The following is a 20,133-nucleotide window of genomic DNA, read 5'->3' as shown; positions in this document are numbered from 1 at the left end:
GCGTTAGCTGCTAACGTCGGAGCGATGGTTGGGGACCTACAAATAATTTAGGTCCCAAATCATCCTCATGACAAAGCACATTTATTTGTGTTCACAGTCATTTACACAATGTTAAAAAATTACCAACGTATATGGGAACTATGAAGAAAAGGTATAATAGGTGTATTATTGATGTGACAAAAGGCGCAGTGAAACATTTTGGGTGCACATAAATTATGTACTGGTGCACCTCATTGAAAAAGTTTGGCGCACCAGTGGAACCAGTGTAAAAAGTTAGTGTGGAGCCCTGCAGACACCAGGGGGCGATCTGGATGAGTTGGCTTCACTTTTGGGAGCCGTCATGTCTTCCATCTTAATTTACAGTCATGGCGTACGTAGACCTTAAAGACAGACTGGATGTCCTTGTATCTGGGAAATGACGTGGCATGCTAGCAGTTGGCATGACAACCAAACTTAATACAAACAAAATAACACTTCAGGCAAATGCCACGTAAAATGTAATCTTCTACTCTCATGTCTCGGCAATGGTGGAAATCACATGACCAGGGTGTCAGAAGACAATGGAGGTGTGAACCATGTGAACATGTGACGTGTCACGTGAGGGGTTTGTGAGGAAAGAGCTCATATAGAGAGTGAGGACAGGGAAACGCTGCAGACCAGCTCTGCTCACCGTCTGCAGAAGAACACGTGTTGACACGATTCTAGATTTTGCTTGTGAGCTCATCTGAGCTGACAGTGGATCTTCCTCGCTGAGGTAGAAATGTGTGTGTTTGTGTTCCACTGACTTCAACAGGTCGATGTGTTCAGTGCTTCTCTAAAATGTTGAATGCTTCTCAATCGGTGCTCAACAGTACTGCTGCAGAGCAGTACCAGGGCTTACTGGAGAGACTGCTGTTCTCCACCCTGACCACTGCACCGTGCTGCGTGTTTCTGTTCATTAACGTCACCATGTTGTTCACCCTGAGGAGCAAAGCCGTGTTTCGTGACACCTGCCGCTACGTCCTGTTGTTCAACCTCCTGCTAGCGGACACACTGCAGATGACACTGAGCCAGTTGCTGTACATCATCGCTGCTTGTAGAACCAGGCTGACGTATCCCATGTGTGGTGTTCTCAACATGCTCGCTATTCTCACCAATGAAATCTCTCCCCTCACGCTGGTGGTGATGTCACTGGAGAGATACGTGGCCGTGTGCTACCCACTGAGACACGCCGCCATCGTCACCATCAGGAACACCTCCGTGGCCATCGCCCTGGTTTGGTTCTCTAGTTTACTAAACGTCCTCACTCGAGTTCTGCTGCTGTTAGACTTTCCGTTCGCAGAGCTGGACACGCTGCTGATGAAAGACTACTGCTATAACGTAGCGATGATGCTCGGGTCGATGTCTGATCAATACGACAAAGCCTACACTTGTTTTCTGTTTGTCTCAGTCACTGTGACGATCACTTCCTCCTACGTGGGCGTGATGGTCGCAGCCAGGTCTGCGTCTGCGGACAAAGCTTCGGCTCGTAAGGCTCGTAACACGCTGCTGCTGCACCTGGTGCAGCTGGGCCTCAGTCTCTCATCAACCGTTTACATCCCCATCCTCACTGTTTCCAGAACTCTACCAAAAATAGTATTTGTGCGCATCCAGATAGTTTTTTTTTTTTGTATCTTCATCGTCCCCAGATGTCTGAGTTCTCTCATTTATGGCATCAGAGATCATACCATCAGACCCGCTCTCATGTACCATCTCTGCTGCCGACTGAAGCTCGCAGTCGTCCGAGCCAAACCCGACCTCTCACCCCTGACTTGATGATATCGTATCTGCTTGTAATTGTGTAAATGTACATCAGCAAAAAAAGGTTCTGATAAATTATTATGAACACGTTACTCAGTGACTCTCACAGGTCATGGTGAAAGATGAAATGGTCACATCTGTGATCATGTTCAAGGGTTTGAAGGTATTTGATTCTGCTGTGTTGTGTTTGGACATCTGATAAACTTATGGTTGTCAAAACAGAATCATCTGGACTTCATTTCTTGTCTCAGCGTCACGTGAAGCCTCATCAGCTTTAAATTAAAAATTTAAAAATCTAGTGATTTGAATGTTTGAGTTTTCTTGATTTTCTCTTTTTGATTCAGTGTGAAGCCTCAGATGAAGGAAAACAGACTGAACAATAAACACTGTGCTTTTGTTCTCCAGGTAACAGCAGGTTAATGTTTGACGTCTTGAATGATTCTCTGCAATGTGGTATTCAAATCTTTCCACTATCATGTACAATCTATAATCCATAACCCAGTATTCTTTCAAAAATTTCAACAGGGGAAATATTTGTCCACATCAAAACTTTTTTGTGTTTTGTCGTCTTCCTTAGACTTTTAAACCACGTGTACGCATCATGGCTGCCTGGCATATACCACGACCATTTGGTGCATCTGTTGTGAACGTCGTCAGGAATTAACGCACACATCCACAAGCTGCAATACGCACATGAACAGTAGGGGCAGTGTAGAGGCAGATACTCACCATTGTCACAACGTCGTTGACCCTGATATTAATCTTCGCTGAATATTGGTGGTAAAATAAATCAGGCATAGTTCGTGATGGGCAAATCAATCCGATATTAAACAGACCCCGGGAGAAATTTATGAAAGGCCTTAGTATCAATAAGCTCCGACGTTAGCAGCTAATGCTGTGGCGTAATCTGTACTGCTTATGTTGTAGCGTTAGCTGCTAACGTCGGAGCGATGGTTGGGGACCTACAAATAATTTAGGTCCCAAATCATCCTCATGACAAAGCACATTTATTTGTGTTCACAGTCATTTACACAATGTTAAAAAATTACCAACGTATATGGGAACTATGAAGAAAAGGTATAATAGGTGTATTATTGATGTGACAAAAGGCGCAGTGAAACATTTTGGGTGCACATAAATGATGTACTGGTGCACCTCATTGAAAAAGTTTGGCGCACCAGTGGAACCAGTGTAAAAAGTTAGTGTGGAGCCCTGCAGACACCAGGGGGCGATCTGGATGAGTTGGCTTCACTTTTGGGAGCCGTCATGTCTTCCATCTTAATTTACAGTCATGGCGTACGTAGACCTTGAAGACAGACTGGATGTCCTTGTATCTGGGAAATGACGTGGCATGCTAGCAGTTGGCATGACAACCAAACTTAATACAAACAAAATAACACTTCAGGCAAATGCCACGTAAAATGTAATCTTCTACTCTCATGTCTCGGCAATGGTGGAAATCACATGACCAGGGTGTCAGAAGACAATGGAGGTGTGAACCATGTGAACATGTGACGTGTCACGTGAGGGGTTTGTGAGGAAAGAGCTCATATAGAGAGTGAGGACAGGGAAACGCTGCAGACCAGCTCTGCTCACCGTCTGCAGAAGAACACGTGTTGACACGATTCTAGATTTTGCTTGTGAGCTCATCTGAGCTGACAGTGGATCTTCATCGCTGAGGTAGAAATGTGTGTGTTTGTGTTCCACTGACTTCAACAGGTCGATGTGTTCAGTGCTTCTCTAAAATGTTGAATGCTTCTCAATCGGTGCTCAACAGTACTGCTGCAGAGCAGTACCAGGGCTTACTGGAGAGACTGCTGTTCTCCACCCTGACCACTGCACCGTGCTGCGTGTTTCTGTTCATTAACGTCACCATGTTGTTCACCCTGAGGAGCAAAGCCGTGTTTCGTGACACCTGCCGCTACGTCCTGTTGTTCAACCTCCTGCTAGCGGACACGCTGCAGATGACACTGAGCCAGTTGCTGTACATCATCGCTGCTTGTAGAACCAGGCTGACGTATCCCATGTGTGGTGTTCTCAACATGCTCGCTATTCTCACCAATGAAATCTCTCCCCTCACGCTGGTGGTGATGTCACTGGAGAGATACGTGGCCGTGTGCTACCCACTGAGACACGCCGCCATCGTCACCATCAGGAACACCTCCGTGGCCATCGCCCTGGTTTGGTTCTCCAGTTTACTAAACGTCCTCACTCGAGTTCTGCTGCTGTTAGACTTTCCGTTCGCAGAGCTGGACACGCTGCTGATGAAAGACTACTGCTATAACGTAGCGATGACGCTTGGGTCGATGTCTGATCAATACGACAAAGCCTACACTTGTTTTCTGTTTGTCTCAGTCACTGTGACGATCACTTCCTCCTACGTGGGCGTGATGGTCGCAGCCAGGTCGGCGTCTGCGGACAAAGCTTCGGCTCGTAAGGCTCGTAACACGCTGCTGCTGCACCTGGTGCAGCTGGGCCTCAGTCTCTCATCAACCGTTTACATCCCCATCCTCACTGTTTCCAGAACTCTACCAAGAATAGTATTTGTGCGCATCCAGAATGTTCTTTATGTTTGTATCTTCATCGTCCCCAGATGTCTGAGTTCTCTCATTTATGGCATCAGAGATCAGACCATCAGACCCGCTCTCATGTACCATCTCTGCTGCCGACTGAAGTTACTCAGTGACTCTCACAGGTCATGGTGAAAGATGAAATGGTCACATCTGTGATCATGTTCAAGGGTTTGAAGGTATTTGATTCTGCTGTGTTGTGTTTGGACATCTGATAAACTTATGGTTGTCAAAACAGAATCATCTGGACTTCATTTCACGTCTCAGCTGCAGCTGAAGCTCCAACACAGAGCAGTTTTCAGTCTGAAGGTTTTGACTGTCAGCGTCATGTGAAGCCTCATCAGCTGTTATAGTTTTAAGGGACAACATCCAGAACGTTTATTGTTATGAAAGATAAACTGTTGTTGTTGCTGTCACAACTTAATTTAAAAAACTGTTTTGAGTTTTTGAGTTTTCTTGATTTTCTCTTTTTGATTCAGTGTGAAGCCTCAGATGAAGGAAAACAGACTGAACAATAAACACTGTGCTTTTGTTCTCCAGGTAACAGCAGGTTAATGTGTCACGTCTTTAAGGATTCTCTGCAACGTCGTAGTCAAATCAACTGCCGTTTCATTAGTTATTGGAAAGAGTGATCATTTCCACTATCAGGTACAATCCATATTCCTTCATCTGTAATTCTTTCTAAAACAAGGGAAATTTTTGTGTGTGTGCTTTGTTATCTTCCTTAAACAGTTTTGTCCTGATCCAGACACACAGCGACATCTGCTGCTTTGCAGTGAAAAAAGAAACATTAAACATGATGAAACTGTGTTTGAAATTGTATTTTTATTCAAACGTACATATAGATGCAGCTGAAAATTGAGTTGGACTCAGTTAAGCTGTCAGAAATGACTTTCTGACAGTTAAATGCAAAAGAGATATTTCAGGCTAAGATAAGATAATAAAGACTTTATTAATTCCACATTGGGAAAATTCATTTGTCACAGCATCAAGAGTCAAAAGGCATCAGGGAAGAGGTCGATAATAAAATATAGCAAGAGAATATAGAAATACAAGTAGAAAAGAAACGATACACAAGAAGCTATATACATTATATACAAAGAGTGCAAAGAGTAATTGCTTCATGAAAAAAGGCTAAAAGTGAGTCACAGTGTGAATCAAGTTCACAAACTGAAACCGAAATAATAAAAGGCAGCGTATGATTAAAGAAAGTAAAATATATATAATGACGTGGAAAAAGTCATAATGAATCTGTACAAACTCATCACTGTGACCTGCGTCCTCAACAAAGACAACCCAAGTGTGTGAAGCCTGTCTTCTCTGTACTGACCAGCAGAGGGCGACTCTGTGAGAACGTTCATGGTTCAATTGCTAGTTTCAAGTCTTCTTCAAATACATGATGTTAATTTTTTTTGTTTTGTTACAATAACAGTAAATTGAGTGTCAAACAGACCATAAAGCACCGGATGTATTGGGGGACGTGGATAACGTGTCGGAATTTACGACTCAGAAAATCAGAAGAAATTCACCATCCCGACTTCCGAGTTCAGAGGTATAACGGAACGTGGCATCGTGCAACATGAATTTAAATGACTTCCTCTTTCTCTTTTTACGGCAGTTGTAACCCTCTCTGCTGCCCCCCTCTGGAACCAGCCTGTTACTGTGTCGTCTTCATTAGGACGACTGATTGACCTTCATCGTGGTAGTTTTTATTTAACTGACTTTTCTTTTTTATATTTCGAGCGCAAAACAGTTTTCTCCCTCCTTGTTTTAGTTCTAGCATCGTGAACGATGGTGACCCTGGTTTCACACTGTGTGGGCTGCAATCACATGGATCAGCGTCGACCAATAACAGAAGAGAGATGATCACACTATGTCACGTGAGTCCTAGCGCAGGATTAAAGCTGATATACAACATGAGGTCAGGTGAACTGTGCAGAGCAGCTCTGCCTACAGGCACACAAGTACGTTCTGTATCTGCAGGAGGGAAATGTGTGTGTGTGTGTGTGTGTGTGGATGATTTGTGCTTTTGGATTCAACTGTTCTTTCACTGTTTTCAGAAAACGTGAGGTCAAAGGTTTATTGTGCTTCTCGTTGCAGCTCCGTCGACAGGTTGATATTTAAATGCTTCTCTGAGATGTTGCAGGCTGGTCAGTCTCAGGGCAACGTGACGGTTGGACTGGTGTTTCTGGAGAGAGTGTTGTTTTCCACTCTGACTACGGCACCGTACTGCATCTTCTTCTTCATTAACGTCACCTTGTTGTTCACCCTGAGGAGCAAAGCCTTGTTCCGTGACTCCTCCCGTTACGTCCTGTTGTTCAACCTGGTGATGGCAGACACGCTGCAGATGACACTGAGCCAATTACTGTACCTGCTCGCTGTCTGCCGAGTGGTGCTGACGTACCCCGTCTGTGGTCTGCTGGTCATGGTCGCCAACCTCACCAATGAAATCTCTCCCCTCACGCTGGTGGTGATGTCACTGGAGAGATACGTGGCCGTGTGCTACCCACTGAGACACGCCGCCATCGTCACCATCAGGAACACCGCCGTGGCCGTGGCCGTTGTCTGGTTCTCCAGTTTACTAAACGTCCTCACTCGGGTTCTGCTGCTGTTAGACTTTCCCTTCGAGAAGCTGGACACGCTGCAGATGAGCAACTTTTGCGGCTTATTTGTTATGTTCCTCGGGTCGATGTCCGATGATTATGACAAAGCCTACACCTGTTTTCTGTTTGTCTCTGCGACCGTGACGATCGCCTCCACCTACGTGGGCGTGATGTTCGCCGCCAGGTCGGCGTCTGCGGACAAAGCTTCGGCTCATAAGGCTCGTAACACGCTGCTGCTGCACCTGGTGCAGCTGGGCCTCAGTCTGCTGTCCACCATGCACAACGCCATGCTTGTCGCCGTGTCAAAAATTGTCACGATGAACCTGCTCCTGCTATTCCTGAATGTTTTTTATGTGTTCATCATGTTGCTGCCGCGGTGTCTGAGCTGCCTCATCTACGGGCTCAGAGACAAGAGCATCAGGCCCGTGCTCCTGTTCCACCTGTGCTGTCGTCTGAAGGTGTCGACCAAGACTCAGGTCTCGCCCTGAGACACAGGCCACGAGTTCACCTCTGTGTGTTCGTCACGTGTTTATTAAAGAGCAAGAAACAAAGAGGGAACTTGTGTTTGTGAAAGATGACATGTTTATAATTAAGTCTGAGGCCACAGAACTGTGTCAGGACATTCTCCGCAGTTTGTCTTCCACATGTCTGAGTCAGAAAATCCCTGGATCATTCTGATCAGCACATGATGAAAACACCAGTTGCTCGCTGTGAATCCTCAGGAGATTCTCCTGCTGCTGTTTCCTCACATGGACTCACTCAGATATTCTCCAGAGGTTAAACCAGGAGGCTGAAGGAGAAAGTGCAGAGAATGTCCGGACACAGTTCTGTGGACAAAGTCCCGCTGTAGTTTAGTCAGTGTGTCTCTGATCAATAGAATTTCACGGTGACAAGGACCACGACAATATGTCATTGAAAGGTTTTTAGGGAAGTCGGTGTGCTGGATGTTGACGGTGAATGATTCAGGTGTGATTCCACCCGAACAGATGGAGGGGAGAGGACTGGGGGGGGGGGGGTGATGCTCCAGAAACCAAACTTCACTAATTAAACTTCATTAGTCAAACATGTGAAAGGTAAAGGAACAAAATGATATGTGGGATACAGTGATGTTTAGGATATATTAATAGAGACCTCCGTCTTATTTTTCATTGTTTATTATAATTATAATTTTGTTAATTTATGTGTACCTGACATATTCATGTGCACTAGCAACTGTAATGTTGTAGTAAACTGATGATGATTTGAATGGCAACTCAGACAATTTGGGCAGCTTAGGGGTCCTCTGGGTGAGACGGGGAAGGAACACACGTCACTCATTAGACAGACAAGCTGCAGTGTGCAGACATGTTGTGCTGATGTGTGTGTGTCTCTGCATTTCCAGAACCGGAACCAGAACGCCTGGAAGTCTCTTTTGTGTCCACGCGTGCAACAGATATGATATGATTTCCATTCATAACATCTTGTAATTCTTCCTAAAACAAGGGAAATATTTATCCAGATAAAAGTCTTTTGTGTGTTTTGTCATCTTCCTTAAACAGTTTTGTCCTGATCCAGACACACAGCGACATCTGCTGCTTTGCATCTCATGAGTGTTTGTGAAAAAAAAAACATTAAACATGATGAAACTGTGTTTGAAATTGTATTTTTATTCAAATATACATACAGATGCAGCTGCAAATTGAGTTGGACTCAGTTAAGCTGTCAGAATGACTTTCTGACAGTTAAATGCAAAAGAGATATTTTCAGGCTAAGATAAGATAATAAAGACTTTATTAATTCCACATTGGGAACATTCACTTGTCACAGCATCAAGAGTCAAAAGGCATCAGGGAAGAGGTCGATAATAAAATATAGCAAGAGAATATAGAATACAAGTAGAAAAAAAACGATACACAAGAAGCTATATACATTATATACAAAGAGTGCAAAGAGTAATTGCTTGATGAAAAAAGGCTAAAAGTGAGTCACAGTGTGAATCAAGTTCACAAACTGAAACCGAAATAATAAAAGGCAGCGTATGATTAAAGAAAGTAAAATATATATAATGACGTGGAAAAAGTCATAATGAATCTGTACAAACTCATCACTGTGACCTGCGTCCTCAACAAAGACAACCCAAGTGTGTGAAGCCTGTCTTCTCTGTACTGACCAGCAGAGGGCGACTCTGTGAGAACGTTCATGGTTCAATTGCTAGTTTCAAGTCTTCTTCAAATACATGATGTTCATTTTTTTTGTTTTGTTACAATAATAGTAAATTGAGTGTCAAACAGACCATAAAGCACCGGATGTATTGGGGGACGTGGATAACGTGTCGGAATTTACGACTCAGAAAATCAGAAGAAATTCACCATCCCGACGTCCGAGTTCAGAGGTATAACGGAACGTGGCATAGTGCAACATGAATTTAAATGACTTCCTCTTTCTCTTTTTACGGCAGTTGTAACCCTCTCTGCTGCCCCCCTCTGGAACCAGCCTGTTACTGTGTAGTCTTCATTAGGACGACTGATTGACCTTCATCGTGGTAGTTTTTATTTAACTGACTTTTCTTTTTTATATTTCGAGCGCAAAACAGTTTTCTCCCTCCTTGTTTTAGTTCTGGCATCGTGAACGATGGTGACCCTGTTTTCACACTGTGTGGGCTGCGATCACATGGATCAGCGTCGACCAATAACAGAAGAGAGATGATCACACTATGTCACGTGAGTCCTAGCGCAGGATTAAAGCTGATATACAACGTGAGGTCAGGTGAACTGTGCAGAGCAGCTCTGCCTACAGGCACACAAGTACGTTCTGTATCTGCAGGAGGGAAATGTGTGTGGATGATTTGTGCTTTTGGATTCAACTGTTCTTTCACTGTTTTCAGAAAACGTGAGGTCAAAGGTTTATTGTGCTTCTCGTTGCAGCTCCGTCGACAGGTTGATATTTAAATGCTTCTCTGAGATGTTGCGGGCTCGTCAGTCTCAGGGCAACGTGACGGTTGGACTGGTGTTTCTGGAGAGTGTTGTTTTCCACTCTGACTACGGCACCGTACTGCATCTTCTTCTTCATTAATGTCACCTTGTTGTTCACCCTGAGGAGCAAAGCCTTGTTCCGTGACTCCTCACGTTACGTCCTGTTGTTCAACCTGGTGATGGCAGACACGCTGCAGATGACACTGAGCCAATTACTGTACCTGCTGTCTGTCTGCCGAGTGGTGCTGACGTACCCCGTCTGTGGTCTGCTGGTCATGTTCGCCAACCTCACCAATGAAATCTCTCCCCTCACGCTGGTGGTGATGTCACTGGAGAGATACGTGGCCGTGTGCTACCCACTGAGACACGCCGCCATCGTCACCATCAGGAACACCGCCGTGGCCGTGGCCGTTGTCTGGTTCTCCAGTTTACTAAACGTCCTCACTAGGGTTCTGCTGCTGTTAGACTTTCCCTTCGAGAAGCTGGACACGCTGCAGATGAGCAACTTTTGCGGCTTATTTGTCATGCTCCTCGGGTCGATGTCCGATGATTACGACAAAGCCTACACCTGTTTTCTGTTTGTCTCTGCGACCGTGACGATCGCCTCCACCTACGTGGGCGTGATGGTCGCCGCCAGGTCGGCGTCTGCGGACAAAGCTTCGGCTCATAAGGCTCGTAACATGCTGCTGCTGCACCTGGTGCAGCTGGGCCTCAGTCTGCTGTCCACCATGCACAACGCCATGCTTGTCGCCGTGTCAAAAATTGTCACGATGAACCTGCTCCTGCGCCTCCTGAATGTTTTTTATGTGTTCATCATGTTGCTGCCGCGGTGTCTGAGCTGCCTCATCTACGGGCTCAGAGACAAGAGCATCAGGCCCGTGCTCCTGTTCCACCTGTGCTGTCGTCTGAAGGTGTCGACCAAGACTCAGGTCTCGCACTGAGACAAAGGCCACGAGTTCACCTCTGTGTGTTCGTCACGTGTTTATTAACGAGCAAGAAACAAAGAGGGAACTCGTGTTTGTGAAAGATGACATGTTTATAATTAAGTCTGAGGCCACAGAACTGTGTCAGGACATTCTCCGCAGTTTGTCTTCCACATGTCTGAGTCAGAAAATCCCTGGATCGTTCTGATCAGCACATGATGAAAACACCAGTCGCTCGCTGTGAATCCTCAGGAGATTCTCCTGCTGCTGTTTCCTCACATGGACTCACTCAGATATTCTCCAGAGGTTAAACCAGGAGACTGAAGGAGAAAGTGCAGAAAACGTCCGGACACAGTTCTGTGGACAAAGTCCTGCTGTAGTTTAGTCAGTGTGTCTCTGATCAATAGAATTTCACGGTGACAAGGACCACGACAATATGTCATTGAAAGGTTTTTAGGGAAGTCGGTGTGCTGGATGTTGACGGTGAATGATTCAGGGGTGATTCCACCCGAACAGATGGAGGGGAGAGGACTGGGGGGGGGGAAGGGTGATGCTCCAGAAACCAAACTTCACTAATTAAACTTCATTAGTCAAACACATGTGAAAGTTAAAGGAATGTGGGATACAGTGATGTTTAGGACATATTAATAGACACCCCTGTCTTATTTTTCATTGTTTATTATAATTATTATTTTGTTAATTTATGTTCACCTGACATATTCTTGTGCACTATTGCAGGCGTAGCAGTTCTAGGGGAAGGTCCAGTGGCCTTGCAGGCAGGCACGACAGTTCTGGGGGAAGGCCCGGTGGCCTTGCAAGCAGGCACGACAGTTTGGGGTAAGGCCCGGAGGCCTTGCAAGCAGGCACGACAGATCTGGGGGATGGCCTGGAGGCCTTGCAGGCAGGCATAGCAGTTCCGGGGGACCACCGATGAGGGACGTGTCAATCGGTCCTTCGACTGGAGACGAGGAGGGGCAGATGTCGACCGGACCACCGACGAAGAACGCGTCGGTCGGCCCTCCGACTGGCGACGTGGAGCAGGCCTTGGTCGGACCACCAACGAGGGACGCGGTCGATCGGCCCACCGACCGGAGACGTGGAGAAGGCAACGGTCGGACCAACGATGGGGAAAGTTTCGATCTGCCCACCGGGTGGGGACGAGGAGCAGACGTTGGTCGGACCACCGACGAGGGATGTGGAGCAGGCGCCGGTCGGACCACCGATGGGGAACATGTCGACCAGCCCACCGACTGGGGACGAGGAGGGTTCGGCTGGACCACCGACGAGTGACGTGTTGATTGGCCGATCGACTAGAGACATGTAACAGGCATTGGCCGGACCACTGACGGGGAACGTGTCGATCGGTCCACTGACTGGAGACTTGGAGCAGACATCGGTCGGTCCACCGATGGGGAACGTGTCGATCGACCCACCAACTGGAGATGAGGAGCAGACGTCGGCCGGATCACCAACAGAGTCCAAACTAAACACTAGAGCCAGGGGCAAAATCAAAGACGTTCAGGAACAGGTTTGGGAGCCAAAACCACAGGGACATACTGGGGTAGACGACAAAGAAACCAACAGCATCTCATGAACAGACTTGGGGAAAAACAACAGACGACCCAACACAGACAAAGGGGAAGCACAGAGACTAAATCTACACAGAGCAGGGTGGGTGAAAGGGGGCCAGGACGGACCGAAAAAACTGTCACTGGGGAACTGGACAAGGGTCTTGCTGGGGGATTCAGCAGGCATAAGAGCTCTGGGGGACGGCCCGAGGCCAGGCATGCAGGCATAGCAGTTCTGGGGGAAGGCCCGTTGGCCTTGCAGGCAGGCACGACAGTTCTGGTGGAAGGCCTGTTGGCCTTGCAGGGAGGCACGACAGTTTTGGGGCGACGTTTGCCCCTCCTCGTCTCCAGTTGAAGGACCGATCGACACGTGCCTCGTCGGTGGTCCGGTTGACATCTGTCCCTCCACGTCGCCAGTCGGTGGGCCGATCGACACGTTCCCCGTCGGTGGTCAGACCGTCGCCTGCACCGACGAAGAACGTGTCGATCGGTCCATCAACTGAAGACGAGGAGGAGCAGACACTGGCCAGACCACCGATGGGGAACGCGTCGATCGGCCCACCGACCGAAGACGTAGAGCAGAGCTCGGCTGGACCACCGTCGGGTGGCACAGACATGTAACAGGCATTGGCCGGACCACCGACGGGGAACATGTCGATCGGTCCACTGACTGGAGACTTGGAGCAGACATCGGTCGGACCACCGATGGGGAACGTGTCGATCGACCCACCGACTGGAGATGAGGAGCAGACGTCAGCCAGACCACCGACTGGAGACGTAGAGCAGGCGACGGTCGGCCCACCAACTGGCAAGAAGGAGTAGAGTTCAGCTGGACCACCGACGAGCGGCGCGACGGTCGGCCCACCAACTGGCAAGAAGGAGCAGACATCGGTCGGACTACCGACGGGGAATGTGTCGATTGACCCACCGACTGGAGATGAGGAGCAGACGTCAGCCAGACCACCGACTGGAGACGTAGAGCAGGCGATGGTCGGCCCACCAACTGGCAAGAAGGAGTAGAGTTCGGCTGGACCACCGACGAGCGGCGCGACGGTTGGCCCACCAACTGGCAAGAAGGAGCAGACATTGGTCGGACTACCGACGGGGAACGTGTCGATCGACCCACCGACTGGAGATGAGGAGCAGACGTCGGCCGGACCACCAACGGGGAACATGTCGATCAGCCCACCGACTGGGGACGAGGAGGGTTCGACTGGCCCACCGACTGGCGACATGGAGGGGCAGATGCCGACCGGACCACCGACGAGGGTCGATCGGTCCTCCGAATGGAGACGAGGAGGAGCAGACGCCGGCCCACCGACTGGAAACATGTAACAGACATTGGCCGGACCACCGACGGGGAACGTGTCGATTGGTCCACTGACCGGAGACTTGGAGCAGACATCGGTCGGACCACCGACGGGGAAGGTGTCGACCAGTCCTTCGACTGGAGACGAGGAGGGGCAGACGTCGACCAGACCACCGATGAGGGATGTGTCGATCGGTCCTTCGACTGGAGACGAGGAGGGGCAGATGTCGACTGGACCACCGACAAAGAACGTGTCGATCGGTCCATCGACTGAAGACGAGGAGGAGCAGACGCCGGCCCACCGACTGGAGACATGTAACAGACATCGGTCGGACCACGGACGGGGAACGTGTCGATCAGTTCTCCAACTGACGACGTGGAGACCGGCTGTACACTCGGAACCATGATGCTAGCAGGCCTGATGCTAGCCACCTGGGGTGCTGGCTGGAAGCTAGCAGGCCTGATGCTAGCAAACTGGGGTGGTGGCTGGATGGCACACTGGAAGACTGGGTGGGAGTCCGGAGTATTCAAAAAGTACTTGAGCCAGCCAGGCAATGAACTCCTCAATCAGGGCCTCAGGGAAACTTCCCTGCGTGCCATGCGCAGAGCCCCCTCCTTGTATTCCCATCTTAATTCTCTTTTAAATAGTCCATGAATACAATTAAAGGTGTAAATTAGCTCACGAAGGTCCAAATCAAAAAAATCACCTGCTGGGTCCATTTTGTGGTTGGGTCGTACTGTCAGGGTTGAGCAGGAAGCAGGACCCAAATGAAGGAGTGCACTTTAAATAGTTTTTAATCAAGCAAAAGAAACTAAACTTATGGAGTCTGTAGGTAAAACAACAAAACAAAGTCCAACTAAAGGTGTCCACAAGAAGTAGCAAAAACAGAGTCCAAACCAAACACTAGAGCCAGGGGCAAAATCACAGACGTTCAGGAACAGATTGGGAGGCAAAACCACAGGGACATACCGGGGTAGACGACAAGGAAACCAACAGCATCTCGTGAACAGACTTGGAGAAAAACAACAGACGACCCAACACAGACAAAGGGAAGCACAGAGACTAAATACACACAAGGTGGGTGGGGCAAATAGAACACAGTTGAGACACATTAGGAACAGGTGCAGACAATCAACACGTGGGAAGGGACTTCAGAATAAAACAGGAAACCAAAACACGGCATCATGACACAGGGGCAGGAGACATGGGCAACGTAAAAAGTAACTGACAAAAGACCGGGAAACAGGAAGTGCAAAACTAATTCAAAATGAAACAGGAAATGAAAACACAAGATCATGACAGAACCCCCCCCTCAAGGACCGAAATCCAGACGGTCCAAAAAAAATTTACACAGAGCAGGGTGGGTGGAAGGGGGCCAGGACGGACCGAAAAAACTGTCACTGGGGAACTGGACAGGGGTTTTTGCTGGGGGGTTCAGCAGGCGTAGGAGCTCTGGGGGACGGCCCGGAGGCCAGGCATGCAGGCATAGCAGTTCTGGGGGAAGGCCTGGTGGCCTTGCAGGCAGGCACGACAGTTCTGGGGGAAGGCCCGGAGGCCTTGCAGGCAGGCATAGCATTTCCGGGGGACCACCGATGAGGGACGCGTCAATCGGCCCACCAACTGGCGAAAAGGAGCAGAGTTTGGCTGGACCACCGATGAGGGACGTGTGGATCGGTCCTTCGACTGGAGAAGAGGAGGGGCAGATGTCGACTGGACCACCGACGAAGACGGGACGTTCGGCCCTCCGACTGGTGACGTGGAGCAGGCCTTGGTCGGACCACCAACGCGGGACGCGGTCGACCGGCCCACCGACTGGAGACGTGGAGAAGGCGACGGTTGGACCACCGACGAGGGACGCGTTGATCGGTCCATCGACTGGCGACGAGGAGGAGCAGATGTCTACCTGACCACCGACGAAGAACGTGTCGATTGGTCCATCAACTGAAGACGAGGAGGAGCAGACACTGGCCAGACCACCGACGGGGAACGTGTCGATCCGTCCTCCGACTGAAGACGTGGAACAGGCGTCGGCCATACCACCGACGATGGAGGTGTCGATCGGTCCTCCGACGGACGACGAGGAGGAGCAAATGTTGACCGGACCACTGACGAAAAGCGTATCGATTGGTCCATCGACTGGGGATGAGGAGCAGGCAATGGTCGGACCACAGACGGGGGACACGTCGATCGGCCCACCGACCGGAGACGTAGAGCAGGCGTTGATCGGCCCACCGACCGGAGACGTGATACAGGCGACGGTCGGACCACTAACGGGGAACGTGTCGATCAGCCCACCGACCGGAGAAGTGATACAGGCGACGGTCGGACCACCGACGAGCGGCGCGTCGATTGGCCCACCGACTGGCGACGTGGAGGGGCAGATGCCGACCGGACCACCGACGAGGAACGTGTCGATCGGTCCTCCGACTGAAGACGAGGAGGGGCAGACTTCGACCGGACCACTGACGAGGAATGCGTTGATCAGTCCACCGACTGACGAGGAGGAGGGGCAGACGTCGACCGGACTACCGATGAGGGACGTTTTTATTAATTTTTTTATTTTAACTGACGTTTAACTAACTTTGTTATATTTTGAGCGCAAAACAGTTTTCTCCCTCCTTGTTTTAGTTCTAGCATCGTGAACTATGGTGACCCTGGTTTCACACTGTGTGGGCTGCGATCACATGGATCAGCGTCGACCAGTAACAGAAGAGAGATGATCACACTATGTCACGTGAGTCCTAGCGCAGGATTAAAGCTGATATACAACGTGAGGTCAGGTGAACTGTGCAGAGCAGCTCTGCCTACAGGCACACAAGTATGTTCTGTATCTGCAGGAGGGAAATGTGTGTGTTGTGTGTGTGTGTGTGTGTGTGTGTGTGTGGATGATTTGTGCTTTTGGATTCAACTGTTCTTTCACTGTTTTCAGAAAACGTGAGGTCAAAGGTTTATTGTGCTTCTCGTTGCAGCTCCGTCGACAGGTTGATATTTAAATGCTTCTCTGAGATGTTGCGGGCTCGTCAGTCTCAGGGCAACGTGACGGTTGGACTGGTGTTTCTGGAGAGAGTGTTGTTTTCCACTCTGGCTACGGCACCGTACTGCATCTTCTTCTTCATTAACGTCACCTTGTTGTTCACCCTGAGGAGCAAAGCCTTGTTCCGTGACTCCTCACGTTACGTCCTGTTGTTCAACCTGGTGATGGCAGACACGCTGCAGATGACACTGAGCCAATTACTGTACCTGCTCGCTGTCTGCCGAGTGCTGCTGACGTACCCCGTCTGTGGTCTGCTGGTCATGTGCGCCAGCCTCACCAATGAAATCTCTGCCCTCACGCTGGTGGCTATGTCACTGGAGAGATACGTGGCCGTGTGCTACCCACTGAGACACGCCGCCATCGTCACCATCAGGAACACCGCCGTGGCCGTGGCCGTTGTCTGGCTCTCCAGTTTACTAAACGTCCTCACTCGGGTTCTGCTGCTGTTAGACTTTCCCTTCGAGAAGCTGGACACGCTGCAGATGAGCAACTTTTGCAGCTTATTTGTCATGTTCCTCGGGTCGATGTCCGATGATTACGACAAAGCCTACACCTGTTTTCTGTTTGTCTCTGCGACCGTGACGATCGCCTCCACCTACGTGGGCGTGATGGTCGCCGCCAGGTCGGCGTCTGCGGACAAAGCTTCGGCTCGTAAGGCTCGTAACACGCTGCTGCTGCACCTGGTGCAGCTGGGCCTCAGTCTGCTGTCCACCATGCACAACGCCATGCTTGTCGCCGTGTCAAAAATTGTCACGATGTACATGCTCCTGCGCCTCCTGAATGTTTTTTATGTGTTCATCATGTTGCTGCCGCGGTGTCTGAGCTGCCTCATCTACGGGCTCAGAGACAAGAGCATCAGGCCCGTGCTCCTGTTCCACCTGTGCTGTCGTCTGAAGGTGTCGACCAAGACTCAGGTCTCGCCCTGAGACAAAGGCCACGAGTTCACCTCTGTGTGTTCGTCACGTGTTTATTAAAGAGCAAGAAACAAAGAGGGAACTCGTGTTTGTGAAAGATGACATGTTTATAATTAAGTCTGAGGCCACAGAACTGTGTCGGGACATTCTCTGCAGTTTGTCTTCCACATGTCTGAGTCAGAAAATCCCTGGAACGTTCTGATCAGCACATGATGAAAACACCAGTCGCTCGCTGTGAATCCTCAGGAGATTCTCCTGCTGCTGTTTCCTCACATGGACTCACTCAGATATTCTCCAGAGGTTAAACCAGGAGGCTGAAGGAGAAAGTGCAGAGAATGTCCGGACACAGTTCTGTGGACAAAGTCCCGCTGTAGTTTAGTCAGTGTGTCTCTGATCAATAGAATTTCACGGTGACAAGGACCACGACAATATGTCATTGAAAGGTTTTTAGGGAGGTCGGTGTGCTGGATGTTGACGGTGAATGAGTCAGGGGTGATTCCACCCGAACAGATGGAGGGGAGAGGACTGGGGGGGGGGGGGGGGGGGGGGGGGGTGATGCTCCAGAAACCAAACTTCACTAATTAAACTTCATTAGTCAAACACGTGTGAAAGGTAAAGGAAAGAAATGATATGTGGGATACAGTGATGTTTAGGACATATTAATAGACACCCCTGTCTTATTTTTCATTGTTTATTATAATTATAATTTTGTTAATTTATGTGTACCTGACATATTCATGTGCACTAGCAACTGTAATGTTGTAGTAAACTGATGATGATTTGAATGGCAACTCAGGCAATTTAGGCAGCTTAGGGGTCCTCTGGGTGAGACGGGGAAGGAACACACTTCACTCATTAGACAGACAAGCTGCAGTGTGCAGACATGTTGTGCTGATGTGTTTGTGTCTCTGCATTTCCAGAACCGGAACCAGAACGCCTGAAAGTCTCTTTTGTGTCCACGCGTGCAACAGATACGATATGATTTCCATTCATAACATTTTGTAATTCTTCCTAAAACAAGGGAAATATTTGTCCAGATAAAAGTCTTGTGTGTGTTTTGTCATCTTCCTTAAACAGTTTTGTCCTGATCCAGACACACAGCGACATCTGCTGCTTTGCATCTCATGAGTGTTTGTGGAAAAAAAAACATTAAACATGATGAAACTGTGTTTGAAATTGTATTTTTATTCAAATGTACATACAGATGCAGCTGCAAATTGAGTTGGACTTAGTTAAATGCAAAAGAGATATTTTCAGGCTAAGATAAGATAATAAAGACTTTATTAATTCCACATTGGGAACATTCACTTGTCACAGCAGCAGCAAGAGTCAAAAGGCATCAGGGAAGAGGTCGATAATAAAATATAGCAAGAAAATATAGAATACAAGTAGAAAAGAAACGATACACAAGAAGCTATATACATTATATACAAAGAGTGCAAAGAGTAATTGCTCAATGAAAAAAGGCTAAAAGTGAGTCACAGTGTGAATCAAGTTCACAAACTGAAACCGAAATAATAAAAGGCAGCGTATGATTAAAGAAAGTAAAATATATATAATGACGTGGAAAAAGTCATAATGAATCTGTACAAACTCATCACTGTGACCTGCGTCCTCAACAAAGACAACCCAAGTGTGTGAAGCCTGTCTTCTCTGTACTGACCAGCAGAGGGCGACTCTGTGAGAACGTTTATGGTTCAATTGCTAGTTTCAAGTCTTCTTCAAATACATGATGTTCATTTTTTTTGTTTTGTTACAATAATAGTAAATTGAGTGTCAAACAGACCATAAAGCACCGGATGTATTGGGGGATTTGGATAACGAGTCGGAATTTACGACTCAGAAAATCAGAAGAAATTCACCATCCCGACGTCCGAGTTCAGAGGTATAACGGAACGTGGCATCGTGCAACATGAATTTAAATGACTTCCTCTTTCTCTTTTTACGGCAGTTATAACCCTCTCTGCTGCCCCCCTCTGGAACCAGCCTGTTACTGTGTCGTCTTCATTAGGACGACTGATTGACCTTCATCGTGGTAGTTTTTATTTAACTGACTTTTCTTTTTTATATTTCGAGCGCAAAACAGTTTTCTCCCTCCTTGTTTTAGTTCTAGCATCGTGAACGATGGTGACCCTGGTTTCACACTGTGTGGGCTGCAATCACATGGATCAGCGTCGACCAATAACAGAAGAGAGATGATCACACTATGTCACGTGAGTCCTAGCGCAGGATTAAAGCTGATATACAACGTGAGGTCAGGTGAACTGTGCAGAGCAGCTCTGCCTACAGGCACACAAGTATGTTCTGTATCTGCAGGAGGGAAATGTGTGTGTTGTGTGTGTGTGTGTGTGGGTGTGTGGATGATTTGTGCTTTTGGATTCAACTGTTCTTTCACTGTTTTCAGAAAACGTGAGGTCAAAGGTTTATTGTGCTTCTCGTTGCAGCTCCGTCGACAGGTTGATATTTAAATGCTTCTCTGAG

The 20,133-nt window shown here is 48.3% G+C and overlaps 4 protein-coding genes and 1 pseudogene across 4 annotated transcripts; all 5 read left to right on the top strand.

Moving 5' to 3' along the window:
• The first annotated feature begins 819 nt into the window (after positions 1–819).
• LOC118301561 (odorant receptor 131-2-like) lies at positions 820–1,794 on the top strand. Its single transcript, XM_035627181.2, has one exon. The coding sequence runs from the start codon at positions 820–822 to the stop codon at positions 1,792–1,794; it is 975 nt and encodes a 324-aa protein (XP_035483074.2).
• Positions 1,795–3,350: 1,556 nt separating this feature from the next.
• On the top strand, positions 3,351–4,520 carry LOC118300251 (odorant receptor 131-2-like). The gene has a single exon (XM_035624532.2). The coding sequence runs from the start codon at positions 3,525–3,527 to the stop codon at positions 4,482–4,484; it is 960 nt and encodes a 319-aa protein (XP_035480425.2). The 5' UTR covers positions 3,351–3,524; the 3' UTR covers positions 4,485–4,520.
• Positions 4,521–6,340: 1,820 nt separating this feature from the next.
• Positions 6,341–8,510, top strand: LOC118301565 (odorant receptor 131-2-like). Its single transcript, XM_035627185.2, has one exon. It carries the CDS (start codon positions 6,487–6,489, stop codon positions 7,438–7,440), a length of 954 nt encoding a protein of 317 aa, XP_035483078.1. The 5' UTR covers positions 6,341–6,486; the 3' UTR covers positions 7,441–8,510.
• A 1,382-nt stretch (positions 8,511–9,892) lies between these two features.
• On the top strand, positions 9,893–10,844 carry LOC118301566 (annotated as a pseudogene).
• Positions 10,845–16,594: 5,750 nt separating this feature from the next.
• On the top strand, positions 16,595–17,770 carry LOC118300253 (odorant receptor 131-2-like). The gene has a single exon (XM_035624534.2). It carries the CDS (start codon positions 16,711–16,713, stop codon positions 17,662–17,664), a length of 954 nt encoding a protein of 317 aa, XP_035480427.1. The 5' UTR covers positions 16,595–16,710; the 3' UTR covers positions 17,665–17,770.
• Positions 17,771–20,133: the final 2,363 nt, after the last annotated feature.

Source organism: Scophthalmus maximus, chromosome 2 (genome assembly GCF_022379125.1).
Source record: "Scophthalmus maximus strain ysfricsl-2021 chromosome 2, ASM2237912v1, whole genome shotgun sequence".
Taxonomy (NCBI): Eukaryota; Metazoa; Chordata; class Actinopteri; order Pleuronectiformes; family Scophthalmidae; genus Scophthalmus; species Scophthalmus maximus.
The sequence above is the reverse complement of the archived record's forward strand: the minus strand, read 5'-3'. Positions and strand labels throughout refer to the sequence as shown.